At 38.5% G+C, this 15,358-nt stretch overlaps 1 protein-coding gene across 1 annotated transcript in view; it reads left to right on the plus strand.

The window, feature by feature from the left end:
• The window catches only part of mogat2 (monoacylglycerol O-acyltransferase 2), a 49,162-nt gene extending 36,873 nt beyond the window's left edge, over positions 1-12,289 (plus strand). The window contains exons 2-7 of the mRNA XM_058087339.2: positions 27-159; positions 362-540; positions 7,866-8,070; positions 9,475-9,649; positions 10,432-10,631; positions 11,703-12,289. Coding sequence (XP_057943322.2) covers positions 27-159; positions 362-540; positions 7,866-8,070; positions 9,475-9,649; positions 10,432-10,631; positions 11,703-11,857 — 1,047 coding nt within the window. The 3' untranslated portion in view covers positions 11,858-12,289. The remainder of the gene's footprint in view (positions 1-26; positions 160-361; positions 541-7,865; positions 8,071-9,474; positions 9,650-10,431; positions 10,632-11,702) is intronic.
• The last annotated feature ends 3,069 nt before the right edge of the window (positions 12,290-15,358 follow it).

Consider the following 15,358-nt stretch of genomic DNA (forward strand, 5'->3'; position numbering starts at 1 on the left):
CTTCTTTTGATTCCCACCGGTTGCAGTGTAGTGGAAAAAGGGTTCTGTCATTCCTGGTGGACAACATGAAGATTAATTTCGCCCCCGTGGACGTGCCCCTGCACAGGAGACTGCAGACCGTTGCGGTGCTGCAGTGGGTCTTCTCATTCCTGGCTTTGGGTGAGTGTGTGTCACATCGATGGTATCAACAACATGGCTGTCAAATGTGTTGGCTCAATGCTAGTAAATTTATGCTCCAAAAATGAAGAAAATTGTATTTTTACCAAGTAGTAAAGTCATATTACTTGTATTACTTAAGTGTGTATTACTATACTGGTCTCTGTTCATTCCATGTACTGAATACATTGCTTTCTCTCCTCAGCACCCACATGTATCTTCCTGTTCTTCTATCTGCTCTTCACTCGCTTCTGGTTGGTCAGCGTCCTCTACGCCGTCTGGTGGTTCTTTGACTATGACACTCCTTCACGAGGAGGGCGGAGAGTGCCTTATTTGTGCGGCATCAGAATTTGGGACTACATGCGGGATTACTTTCCCATTAAGGTGAGACTGAGACTGATATTGGGGGGGTAGGGGGGGTTGGCCGTACTCCATGATCCTTATGTAAAACATGACCGCAATACTTCATTTTGACCGGGCATTCTGAAGAGAGAAAATCAGCTAGCTAACAATGCACATCATTGGACACACCTATTTTGATTATGAAGCTAAGGGAGCTTTTTTTTTTGTATTTATTAATTTTATTACTGTAAGTAGATGATTGATTATCATAGATTTTTTAAATTTACAATTTTAATCAATTAAATGTTAAAGGCCACCAGTCCAGGGTGTACCCCGCCTCTCGCCTGAAGATATCTGGGATAGGCCCCAGCAACAAACCCCCCCCCCACCCCCACCCCCCCCCCCGCGACCCCCGTGAGGGTAAGCGTTAGAAAATGAATGAATAAATTAATGAATATTGCCAAAAAAAGTACAAAAAACACTGACATTACATATATAATAATTTAAAAAATTACTTAAAATAGTAATTTAGATGTATTTTGATTTCTATTAGTTTACATATTTGTATTACATTTTTTAAATATGAAAAATATTTTTTATTACTGGGCTGCCGTGTGGAAGTGGTAAGTTTTTGGCTATTTAAGTTTAAAGGAGGGCGGCATGGCGGTCGAGTGGTTAGCGCGCAGACCTCACAGCTAGGAAACCTGTGTTCAATCCCACCCTCTGGGGCAACCCCTTTTCTCCGGTTTCCTCCCACATTCCAAAAACATGCTAGGTTAATTAGCGACTCCAAATTGTCCATAGGTATGAATGTGAGTGTGAATGGTTGTTTGTCTATATGTGCCCTGTGATTGGCTGGCCACCAGTCCAGGGTGTACCCCGCCTCTTGCCTGAAGTCAACTGGGATAGGCTCCAGCACCCCCTGCGACCATGAAAATGAATAAATGACTGAATAAATGTTAAAAGTAATTAAATCCAATGTGGTCCAAATGCTTTGTCTTTAGTCAACTGGGTCCCTCTTGTGGTCCAGTAGTGAAAGTGCATATCAGGTTGGTATTACCTAATAATTAAGTACAACGTATTCTGTTGTGTATAAAGTCAGAGGATTTGTGAGTGGTTTTCACATTTCAAGTTTCTTCATTTATTTACTTTAAGTTGGGCACTGATCCACACTAAGGCAGGTGGCGCTATAGTACACGTGATGAGTTTTCATGGCTTCATAGAGGTCCCAATTAGGCTGAAGCTGGTGTTTACAAGTGTACTGTACCTAATATAGTGAATGTGGTGTTCATCTTGTACACAGGATCCCCACATATTTGCAATTACATCCCAATAAATTTTGCAGATTTTTAATTTTGGGCCTTTTTGTCACAGATTATTTTGTTCCCACAAGTAAACAGGATGTAGCCCCGATGCTTAGTAAGTCTAATGTAACACATCAAAGGTGAAGTACTAACCATGTTGTGGGCGGCACAGTGGTATAGTGGTTAGCATGCTACACAGTCAGGGTTCGATTCTCCCCGTGTGTGGGTTTCCGCCTACATTTTGTTCAATCGTTCATTCATTCATTCATTCATTCATTTTCTACCGAAAGAAAGGCTCGTAATTATGACATAATTGTCATAATTGACTTTTTGTCACATCATTTTGACTTTTTTTCTTCTAATTCATTCATTTTTTTAAATTATACCATTGCTGTTGACAATTTTTATTTTTATTTTTATTTTTATTTTTATTTTTATTTTTATTTTTATTTTTATTTTTATTTTTATTTTTATTTTTATTTTTATTTTTATTTTTATTTTTATTTTTATTTTTATTTTTATTTTTATTTTTATTTTTATTTTACCGCTTTTCCTCACGAGGGTCGCGGGGGGTGCTGGAGCCTATCCCAGCTGTCTTCGGGCGAGAGGCGGGGTACACCCTGGACTGGTGGCTAGCCAATCACAGGGCACATATAGACAAACAACCATTCACACTCACATTCATACCTATGAACAATTTGGAGTCGCTAATTAACCTAGCATGTTTTTGGAATGTGGGAGGAAACCGGAGTACCCGGAGAAAACCCCACGAATGCACGGGGAGAACATGCAAACTCCACACAGAGATGGCCAAGGGTGGAATTGAACACTGGTCTCCTAGCTGTGAGGTCTGCGCGCTAACCACTAGACCGCCGTGCCGCCCTTGTTCAATCGTTTTAGGTGCTAAATTCAGATGGAGGAGGTGTAGCATCAGTGAATCAGGATCAGTAATTGGCTCATTATTGATTTTGGAAATCAACCAATGAATCTTTCTCTTCGTAGTTCGAAGCACCCACAGAAGCGTCAAACCGCCATCGCCGGTGTTAAGTGTTTTTTTTTTTTCCGCGGGTGTGATCAACATTGTAAATGAGGAGATAAGATAATGAGTGTTTTCATGTTTCGATGAGATAGCGACAGGCACAGAAGGTTCTTCGTGGTTTGTTTTCCCTCAGTGGAATAAACATCTCCACCTCCATCTCCAGGTATGATCAGGAGCCAAGTTTCCTTCTCACATCGCTACTGGTTGGTTTTCTTCCTGGCGTGGATATAAATATAAATATATCCATATTTAATGTACAACCTGTTATCTGAAGAACCCAATCAGTGTTGTATCGTCTCCACATTGTTGGTGTTATTTAGTACGAGTGGGTGACCCCAAGTTCAGTTAATCATTGGCTTCGCTTCCACTTCCAGAACATGACGTTGTCAATCAAAACACGTTTTTTTCAGTGTTTTTGTCACCAATGTAGGACATCGTTTGAGTACCAAAACATTAAATGGAAGCACAAACAATCACTTTGGGCTCATACATAGAAACTCCATTAGATGTGATGATATGATCAATAAGTAAGTATACGTATTTCTAAGTACAGTAAAGTATAAGTAAGTCACAGATGTTACCAATTGTCGCTCATAATTTTTTTTTGTCACAATTCAAATGTAAACTTTGTTGGAGTCGAGTTTTTCTCGACTCACAATTTTAATGACTTTGGACTCGACTTGACAATATCATCAAAGACTTAAAAATGGACTTGGACTTTGACATCAATAAGTCTGGTCTTGACTGTAACGTCATAAGCTAAATCCTGAATGCTATGTCAGCATTTTATTTCCGTAACAAAGTCTTATTTTAGTTAAAAACATAAAACCATTCAAAATGCATTCATTTTATTTATCAAATTTAATAATTATTCTGTTCTTAAAATGGCATTTTATTCCGGAGACACATATTTCAAGTCTATGACATCGGACTTGACTCGACGATGACTTTTCTTCACTTGAGACTTGACTTTTAAAGACTTATCCATGTGTATTTCCACATACACTACCGCTCAAAAGTTTGGGATCACTTGCAAATTTTTTTTGTTTTCCAAAGAAAAACATATTTTCATGCATTTCACAAACAATTTCTTCCATTTCACAAACATTTTTATCCATTTCACAAACCAATTAAAATTCATCTGATCTCTTACCATGCTGTTAACTACTCCCTTCAGAGAGCAGCACAAACTGGGTCTAACAAGGACAGAAAAACGACGCACAAATAAAGATTTTGCCAAATCTTTATTTACCCTTCAAAATATTCAAGGTTTTCTATCCCAAAAAAATCTAATGGATCTGATAATGAATGCATGATTTTTCCCAAAAATTTTCCACAGGTTAAAAATTCTGTAATTCCTGTAATTCCACATTTTCCTTTGGCTTTTATAGAGAAATTGTCCTTCCTTTTTTTCCCAGAAATATATAACTTTATTTGTGATTGGCTGGCGATCAGTCCAGGGTGTACCCCGCCTCTTGCCCGAAGACAGCCGGGATAGGCTCCAGCAACCCCTCGACCCTCGTGAGAATAAGCAGTAGAAAATAAATGAATGAATTAATGAATTTTGCCAAAAAAAGTACAAAAAACACTGACATTACATATATAATAATTTAAAAAATTACTTAAAATATTAATTTAGATGTATTTTGATTTCTATTAGTTTACATATTTATATTACATTTTTTAAATATAAAAAATATTTTTTATAGTATTTTTATAGTATTGTTATTGGCAGAACAAAATGGTACCAATATGAACCGTTTATATCATTCATATTGTTATTATTATCTCACGTCTCTATTCAAAGTACTTGGGATTTCTCCATTCCCAAGGCCGCTACTTGTCGCAGACACATTCCATGACGCTACATCCTCAAATGTCAACATTGTATTACCCAAAAGATGCTTTAACTCGTCACACATCAGCTGCTTTAATCCAACCTCATCGCAATCTGATTGGAAGCTGCGGTTCAAAGCCGCTCACGCAACGAATGATCTAAAAGAACCCTGCTTCTCTTTTGCTTCTGCATTGCTTCTTTGTCCCGGTACTAACGTAGCGTACAGTCAGATGACGCTGGGAATAACACGGAATGGTTGGAAAATGACTTGCAGTCGAACTGGATGGAAGTCTTTTTCTGTCCTTGTAAAATCTGAAATTTTAATGACTTTGGACTCGACTTGACAATATCATCAAAGACTTGAAAAATTGACTTGGATTTTGACATCAATAAGTCGGGTCTTGACTGTGATGTCATAAGCTAAATCCTGAATGCTATGTCAGCACTTTATTGCCGTAACAAAGTCTTATCTCACTTCTCTTATTTTAGTAAAAAACATAAAACCATTAAAAAAAATGCATTCATTTTACATATGAAATATAATAGATTATTCTGTTATTAAAATGGCATTTTATTCCAGTGACACAAATTTCAAGTCTATGACATCAGACTTGACTCGACCATGACTTTTCTTCACTTGAGACTTGACTTTTAAAGACTTGTCCACGTGTATGTGCACATATACTACCGCTGAAAAGTTTGGGATGACTTGCAAATTTCTTTGTTTTCCAAAGAAAAACATATTTTCATGCATTTCACAAACATTTTTTTTCCATTTGACAAACAATTAAAATTAATCTGATTAATCTCCTTATATGGCTGCTAATCCAAGTTAATCATTTTATAAGGCTAACAGATGATTAGAAAAGCCATCTAAAAATTTAAACTAAAACTAAAATCTCTTACCATGCTGTTAACTACTCCCTTTAGAGAGCAGCACAAACTGGGTCTAACAAGGACAGAAAAACACTGCACAACTGTGCAAGAAGACAAATATCTTATTACCTCTTATTTTAGTTAAAAAACATAAAACAATTCAAATGCAATTCAAAATTGCATTCATTTTATTTATCAAATATATCAAATATAATAGATTATCGGTGAATAATCGTTCACAGCACATCATATTCATCTCCAAGTACTGTTCCGTGTAAATATACCCTCCGGGCACTGCGATGACTCGGACAGATTGTTGAGTACCTTGTTGAGTGACTGCTTGTTTAAGTACAGTAGTTTGCTTGTCTTTAAATATTGCAGTTGCACAGTTCAACCGCCTTAAAAGAGTGAGAAGGGTTTTTTTTAGGGTTTGTGTTGATTGCAGGACACGTGGGGTCCAAAGAACAGATAGCCGGTGAAGTGAGGATAAGAGACACATGTATGGGTTCCGCACAGCCCGGGTGGCCACTGACCGGCGATGTCCAAAAATACTGCATGTGCTCCGCGACTGTGTTGAACACTAACCAATAGGTTCATAGATGATACGATACATGGCATTGGATATATAAGGTCCAGGATTTTAACTTTACTTTTAATAAAAGTACTATGAAAAAGTATATATGACAGTATATAATATATTGTAGTCTACTAATTTACAATTTCATTTACTAATGTTACACTCGGGCGGCACGGCGGACGAGTGGTTAGCGCGCAGACCTCACAGCTCGGAGACCAGGGTTCAATTCCACCCTCGGCCATCTCTGTGTGGAGTTTGCATGTTCTCCCCGTGCATGCGTGGGTTTTCTCCGGGTACTCCGGTTTCCTCCCACATTCTCCTCCAAATTGTCCATAGGTATGAATGTGAGTGTGAATGGTTGTTTGTCTATATGTGCCCTGTGATTGGCTGGCCACCAGTCCAGGGTGTACCCCGCCTCTCGCCCAAAGACAGCTGGGATAGGCTCCAGCACCCCCTGCGACCCTTGTGAGGATAAGCGGTAGAAAATGAATGAATAAATTAATGAATATTGCCAAAAAAAAGTACAAAAAACACTGACATTACATATATAATAATTTTAAAAATTACTTCAAATATTAATTTAGATGTATTTTGATTTCTATTAGTTCACATATTTTTATTAAATTTTTTAAATATGAAAAATAATTTTATTATTGGGCTGCACGGTGTTCGAGTGGTTAGCGCGCAGACCTCACATTGAGGAAACCCGTGTTCAATCCCACCCTCGGGAGGAACCCCTTTTCTCCGGGTACTCCGGTTTCCTCCCACATTCCAAAAACATGCTAGGTTAATTAGCGACTCCAAATTGTCCATAGATATGAATGTGAGTGTGAATGGTTGTTTGTCTATATGTGCCCTGTGATTGGCTGGCCACCAGTCCAGGGTGTACCCTGCCTCTCGCCTCTCAAGACAGCTGGGATAGGCTCCAGCATCCCCCTGCTACCCTTGTGAGGAAAAAGCGGTAGAAAATGAATGAATGAAGTCTTCTCTCTCTTAGCTTTTTTGCGGCTTTCCTTTTCTTTGGCGCACTTTGGCATCAGTTGTGAGCGATGTCACAGCTATAGTTTGTATTTTATGTTGACGTGAGGCTACACTACCGCTCAAAAGTTTGGGATCACTTGCAAATTTTTTTGTTTTCCAAAGGAAAATTAATTTTCATGCATTTCACAAATATTGTATCCATTTCACAAGCAATTAAAATAAATAATTTTCAAAGAAGGATGTACATTTTTGCATAGAGGCCTACTATCAACAACTGTCAGTCCTCTGCATCAATCTCCTGGTATGGCTGCTAATCCAAGCTAATCATTTTATAAGGCTAATACATGATTAGAAAAGCCATCTAAAAATCTAAAACTAAAACTAAAATCTCTTACCATGCTGTTAACTACTCACTTCATAGAGCAGCACAAACTGGGTCTAACAAGGACAGAAAAACGCTGCTCTGAGAGTGTGTAGTTTAAGACACAGACGCCTCACAGGTCGTCACCTGGTACTTAAACTAAATAAATAGTACCCGTCAAACACCAGTGTCAGTACCAACAGTGAAGCAACGACTTCAGGATGTTGGACTTGTTGGACTAATTTAGAGTGGTTGCCAAAAACATTTCCAAGTGATCCCAAACTTTTGAGCGGTAGCGTACATAGATTAAGTCACTTGACTGCTCTTTAACAACATTAACATCTAAAACCTCAACATGATGTTCTCACCCCCCCCCCGCCCTTCATCCCCAGTTGCTGAAGACAGCTGACCTGGACCCGAGACACAACTACGTCATAGGCTTCCACCCACATGGCATCTTGGTGGCAGGGGCCTTTACCAATTTCTGCACGTATTGCACAGGATTCATGCGGCTATTTCCAGGCATTACCACCTACCTGCTCATGCTGCCCCTGTGGTTTCGAGCCCCCTTCTTCAGAGACTACATCATGTGTGCAGGTTGGCTACTCACCTATTTTTATTTCAAATTAATACTTCACAACAGTGGTACTTAGGTGGTTATTTATTGTACGTTATGTTGTCGTGGAAGTTCTCGGGATTGTGTGTAGTGTTACCTCATGAATTAGAGGGAGGTTCATGAACGTGGGAAATTTGCAAATTACATAACATAAACCTCACTATGGAAGGTAGGAACAAGAATGCCCCCCCCCACCCCCCAAGAACGCTCCACAGCTCCCTCGCACCAGTGTAAAGGTAACACAGTCAGTCAGAACGGGAAATATGACAAAAATTTTGATGGTTTGACATTACCATTTCCACACGGATTGGGAGGAGAATGTTTTTTTTTTAATCCTGTCATGTCGGTCATGCCACGGCTAAAGCTAAAGTAATATTGCATCACATCTCTTGATGACCATGTTACATTATTGGTGCTTAGTAACCAGAACGCTACATACTGTATAACTTGTCTTTCAATATATTTGTTTAGACTTTTTTTGTTGTTTTATTTGATCTTTTTTTTAACATGGTAGACTCAGGAGCTCCAGAAGCTAGCAAGCTACATATGATGGGAGATACTATAATTTACATTTATGATGTTGGCCGGAGGGCTTCAGTCAGTCAGAACTGGAAACATGACAAAAATTTTGATGGTTTGACATTACCACTTCCACACGGAATGGGAGGAGAATGTTTTTTTTTTTTAATCCTATAGACGTGGTATCAATCAAACCACGTCTAAAGCTAAAGTAATATTGCATCACATCTCTTGATGACCATGTTACCTTATCGGTGCTTAGTAACCAGAACACTACATACTGTATAACTTGTCTTTCAATATATTTGTTTTGACTTTTTTTGTTGTTTTATTTTATCTTTTATGACCTGTGACCTGGAACAGGAAACATGACAAAAATTTAGATGGTTTGACATTACCACTTCCACACGGAATGGGAGGAGAATGTTTTTTTTTAATCCTATAGATGTGGTATCAATCAAACCACGTCTAAAGCTAAAGTAATATTGCATCACATCTCTTGATGACCATGTTACCTTATCGGTGCTTAGTAGACCTTAGACCTGTGACCTGGAACAGGAAACATGACAAAAAATTTGATGGTTTGACATTACCACTTCCACATGGAATGGGAGGAGAATGTTTTTTTTTATCCTATCATGTCGGTCATGCCACGGCTAAAGCTAAAGTAATATTGCATAACATCTTTTGATGACCATGTTACCTTATCGGTGCTTAGTAACCAGAACACTACAAACTGTATAACTTGTCTTTCAATATATTTATATTCAATATAATAATAGTCCATAGTCAACCACAAAATGGCAATTTATTAATAGATTTTTAAAAAACTGTTCAGCTTACTGATTCTGTCCGTTTTTCCACAGGCCTCATTCCATCTGACAAAGAAAGCGCCAGTTATCCACTCCGGCGGACGTGCGGCGGTAATGCTGTTGTAATAGCGGTCGGCGGCGCCCCAGAGGCCCTCGACGCTCACCCAGGGATGTACAACGTGCTCTTAGCCAAGAAGAAAGGCTTCATTAAAATGGCGATGGAGCATGGGTAAGCGCAGCGGGCCTAATTTTCAGAGGTTTCGCGGCTCTCTCGACGTCAGACGCTTGCTTTTTGAGCGTAGAGTTAAACTAAACAGAGGCTTATTCAAGTCCCTCACATGCCATTTTCCCGGAAAAAGCACACCGTGTAATGTGGAATCAATTGGGAATGGAAGGAGGCGGTATCAGTTATCATTTATTTTATCTCCAATAAAAATCTATCAAGGCTAGGTCCATCCTTAGGTAGAACGCCGTCTCCGTCTCCTTTAGTTTCTTTCCAGGTAATAATAATAATAATAATAATAATAATAATAATAATAATAATAATAATAATAATAATAATAATAATAATAATAATAATGGCGGCACGGTGGTCGAGTGGTTAGCGTGCAGACCTCACAGCTAGGAGACTAGGGTTCAATTCCACCCTCGGTTTTCTCCGGGTACTCCGGTTTCCTCCCACATTCCAAAAACATGCTAGGTTAATTAGCGACTCCAAATTGTCCAAAGGTATGAATGTGAGTGTGAATGGTTGTTTGTCTATATGTGCCCTGTGATTGGCTGGCCACCAGTCCAGGGTGTACCCCGCCTCTCGCCCAAAGACAGCTGGGATAGGCTCCAGCACCCTTGCGACCCTCGTGAGGAAAAGCGGTAGAAAATGAATGAATGAATAATAATAATAATAATAATAATAATAATAATAATAATAATAATAATAATAACAATAATAATAATAACAATAATAATAATAATAATAATAATAAGTTCGACAAACTTTTTTTTCCCACCCAGAGCTCACCTGGTGCCAGTCTTCTCCTTTGGAGAGAATGAGGTGTTTGATCAGGTGGGGAACCCGAGAGGAACCTGGCTTAGAAGTATACAAGAACTGCTGCAAAGGATCATGGGCATCTCCTTGCCTCTCTTCCACGCTCGTGGAATTTTCCAATATTCCTTCGGCCTCATGCCTTACAGGAAACCCATCCATACCATCGGTGAGTGAGATCTTTACTTTCATCCTTGATGTGTTTGTCTTGCAGGCGTTTCTTTTTAAAATATTAGCTTCCTCTTCTTTTCCCAGATTGTAATAGCGCACAGTATCCATGACCCGCGCTAGAATTCACTCATCTTTGGTAGCACTTTTGTAGCCATAAAACATTGTACAGTAATATTAAAGGTCGTAAATTGTGGAGCACAGTTTGCTCGTTTGGGGTGCTGGAGCCTATCCCAGCTGTCTTCGCTCCACACCGTTGGCCAGTCAATCACATTAAATAATAATGAAAATAATTTTTATTTTATTTTATTTTATTTTATTTTATTTTATTTTATTTTATTTTATTTTATTTTATTTTATTTTATTTTATTTTATTTTATTTTATTTTATTTTATTTTATTTTATTTTATTTTATTTCTCTGTGTGTGTTCACACTCACATTCATACCTATGGACAATTTGGAGTCGCTAATTAACCTAGCATGTTTTTGGAATGTGGGAGGAAACCGGAGTACCCGGAGAAAACCCACGCATGCACGGGAAGAACATGCAAACTCCACACAGAGATGGCCGTGGGTGGAATTGAACTCCTAGCTCCTACCTGTGATGTCTGCGCGCTAACCACTCGACCGCCGTGCAGCCTGGCCAAAGCATGAACCCCCCAAATATGTAATATAAAAGTCCACTCTTAAGTACAGTAGCGACTTATTACGCATTACACAGTGCACCATTGCACGAGTGGGTTCGCTGCAGGTCACAGGATGGGCTTTAGACCTTGGCAGCCGACAACTCGAACTCAAACTGTGGTTCAAGTCCTGTATTTCCCAACCCGATGTTGGCAGACGCTCAGCGTGTCACAAAAGCTGAGCAAGCTGCAGTAGTTTCATCAAACGTGAGCGGTGGAGAACTGATAAAGTTCAATTCCAATCGCGTGTCACGACGGTTCCTCTCCAAGTAGGGTGACATGCGGGCCTGCGAGACGCGGCGTGACCTTCAATCCACCGTGCAATGAGAGTAATGACTGTGATGAAGCGTCGTTATAATGAACATTACAATACTTCTGCTGTATGCAGTTGGGCGGCCCATTCGGGTGGCGAAAAACGAGAAGCCGACGGCCGAGGAGCTGGACACCCTCCACCAGTTATACATGGACCAACTCAGCAACCTCTTTGAGGAGCACAAGTCCAACTACGGCGTGGACAAGGACACACACCTCAACTTTGTCTGATGTGGACAAACCGTGCGTTGCTATTTATTTTGAGAAAATGTTTTATTCCGTAGCGTCTCTGAACACAACATATCACTGGCATTCTATACGTACGTACATATGTACGTACATACATACATACGTAAGTACAAGTTGTATATGAAATACAGTAGTGTAGCGTGTATCTGAGATGCCCATAAAACACAATGTAACTGCATGCACACTTCAATTCTACTTTAGACTAATAATAATAATAATCCGCAAGGCATGCTGGGTAGCCTCCTGTTGTCCCAGCATACCTTGCGGGTTACATGTAAATTAGTATTTTAGTGTCTATTTTCATACCCGGAAGGTCCGTGTGGTACAGTTACATTACATAGAGTAAAAAAAAAAAATTTGTGTTGATTTAAGATTGTGCTGTGTTTTATTTGGCAATGTGTGCGGCGACCCCAACACCCCCCCAACCCCCCCTTCCCCTTAGCACCGATGACACAAGTCAAGGTCTCCTCGCTATCAATTACAGTCTGGGATTGTTGGCCAAGATGGAGGAGAGTGTCACAATAAACCTGATTTCCCAAACATAGTAGTCAGAGCTTGCAATGGTTCAATTCGTTATAAATAGGCGAAAATATCATGATCATATTTAAAATTTCACTTTTTTTGTTGTTTTATTTTATTTTTCTTGACCTCTGGAACAGCCGGTCACATGGTAGACTCAGGAGCTCCAGAGGCTAGCAAGCTACATATAATGGGAGATACTAGATTTTACATTTATGATGTTGGCCAGAGAGTTGCACGGTGTTCGAGTGGTTAGCGTGCAGACCTCACAGCTAGGAGACCCGAGTTCAATCCCATCTCTGTGTGGAGTTTGCATGTTCTCTCCGGGTACTCCGGTTTCCTCCAACATTCCAAAAACATGCTAGGTTAATTAGCGACTCCAAATTGTCCACAGGTATGAATGTGAGTGTGAATGGTTGTTTGTCTATATGTGCCCTGTGATTGGCTGGCCACCAGTCCAGGGTGTACCCCACCTCTCGCTCGAAGACAGCTGGGATAGGCTCCAGCACCCTCCGCAACCCTCGTGAGGATAAGCGGTAGAAAATGAATGAATGAATTAATTAATATTGGCAAAAAATTAATGTACAGAAAACACTGACATTACATATATAATAATTTTAAAAATTACTTAAAATATTAATTTAGATGTATTTTGATTTCTATTAGTTTACATATTTTTATTAAATATTTTAAATATGAAAAATAATTTTATTACTGGGTTGCACGGCAGTGGAGTGGTTAGCGCGCAGACCTCACAGCTAGTAGACCGGAGTTCAATTCAATTCAATGGAATTTGACAAAAAGTATAGAGACCAGCCTCAAAAATTGTGTCGCAATTATTCATTTGTGCTTTACCGCAGAATTTTAAACATTTGAAAGCGACTTGGCTGTGCATAGCAGTCTTATCAAAGTCATCAGTAAATGGGTCCGCGATCATTCAACCAAGTAAAACATTGACTTCCGAAAAAAGTCCAAAGTGAATATGTCCCAGTTATTATTTAATTACTGTAGTCCACACAAAGCAAATAGTGTGCTGTTGGATCGGGTCTCCAGATGATAAGACCGTCTGTGAACTCATGAGATGTTGGCACGGTGCGGGTACAGTATTTCCTAATGAACCGTCTGACTGGATGCGCTTGTGATCATTTCAACACAATCTTTACAAAGTGTGCAATGTGCTTGGCTAATCAAAACCTTGCTCAAATCCGAAAGGAGGTAATTCAAAAAGCACAAATAAAGGCATTAAAGTAATATAATTTGATTAGTGAAGCTAATATTTGTGTTCAAATTCACCCAATACAGCTTTGTGACTGATGTGAACTCATAACGTCCCTAAGTGACATTTTGGAATGGTTGTCATGTGACTATCCCATAAGCTAGCTTATGCTAAAAGAACACAACGTATGCTGGTCATGCTTGTAGATGTTTTTTTTCTATGGCTGTATGATTGTCCATTGATATATGACCTTCCCAAAATGGCGGCATGTCAGATCAGCTAGCTTATTTTTTGCCATTCAAGCTCATTTAAAGCGATTTAACCACTGTAATTAGCTAATAGGATGTCAAATATTACAATTGAAATTATTACCACACTTACCATATTATTTTATTAATTAAGAAAAAACAAGCTACAAAACACTTTCGAGTGGTTGTTGAGCCCAGCTTATGACCTTCCCAAAATGGCGGTGTATCAAGTAAGCTAGCTTAATATTGTTTGTCACTCAAGGTCTTGTTAAAACAATTTAACTATTGTTGTGTGTTAATAGGGTGTCAGGTATTACAATTAAACTGTTCTTACCATATTTCTTTAATTAATTCAGAAAAAAAACCTTTAAAATACATACTTTGAAGTGGTTGCTGTGATGAGCCCAGCTTATGACCTTCTCAAAATGGCGGTGTATCAAGTAAGCTAGTTTAATATTGTTTGTCATTCAATTTAACTATTGTTGTATGTTAATAGGGTGTCAGGTATTATAATTCAACTGTTCTTATCATATTTCTTTAACTAATTCAGAAAAAAACCTTTAAAATTCTTTGGAGTGGTTGTTGTGATGAGCCCAGTTTATGACCTTCTCAAAATGGCGGTGTATCAGGTGAGCAAGCTTAATATTGTTTGTCATTCAAGCTCTTGTTAAAACAATTTAACTGTTGTTGTATGTTAATAGGGTGTCAGGTATTATAATTAAACTGTTTTTATCATATTTCTTTAATTAATTCAAAGAAAACCACCTTTAAAATACTTTGAAGTGGTTGTTGTGACGAGCCCAGCTTATGACCTTCCCAAAATGGCGGTGTATCAGGTAAGCGATCTTAATATTGTTTGTCATTCAAGGTTTTGTTAAAACAATTTAACTATTGTTGTATGTTAATAGGGTGTCAGGTATTATAATTCACATTTTCTTACCATATTTCTTTAATTAATTCAAAGAAAACCACCTTTAAAATACTTTGAAGTGGTTGTTGTGATGAGCCCAGCTTATGACCTTCCCAAAATGGCGGTGTATCAAGTAAGCTAGCTTAATATTGTTTGTCATTCAAGCTCTTGTTAAAACAATGTAACTATTGTTGTATGTTAATAGAGTGCCAGGTATTACAATTAAACTGTTCTTATCATATTTCTTTAATTAATTCAAAAATTAGCTATAAAATACTTTGAAGTGGTTGTTGTGACAAGCCCAGCTTATGACCTTCCCAAAATGGCGGTGTCTCAGGTAAGCTAGCTCATTTTAAAGCTAATAAAGCTCATTTTTTTCAAGATTAGGGTGTCAAATATTAAAATCCAAATGGTCTTACTAAATTTCTTAATTTACAAGAAGCTTGAAAATATCAATATTGGACATTTTGCCTTAAAATTGCGATGGAAAAAACAAAAAATGCTAACAAAACACTTGCTAATGTATGTTTGCGCTCCACAAAGAGGAGTTAAAGTTGCATATATGTAACATAAGACACATTTGACATCAA

The sequence above is a fragment of the Doryrhamphus excisus genome, linkage group LG21 (assembly GCF_037039965.1).
Source record: "Doryrhamphus excisus strain RoL-2023G ecotype Guam linkage group LG21, RoL_Dexc_Guam_v1.1, whole genome shotgun sequence".
Classification (NCBI taxonomy): domain Eukaryota; kingdom Metazoa; phylum Chordata; class Actinopteri; order Syngnathiformes; family Syngnathidae; genus Doryrhamphus; species Doryrhamphus excisus.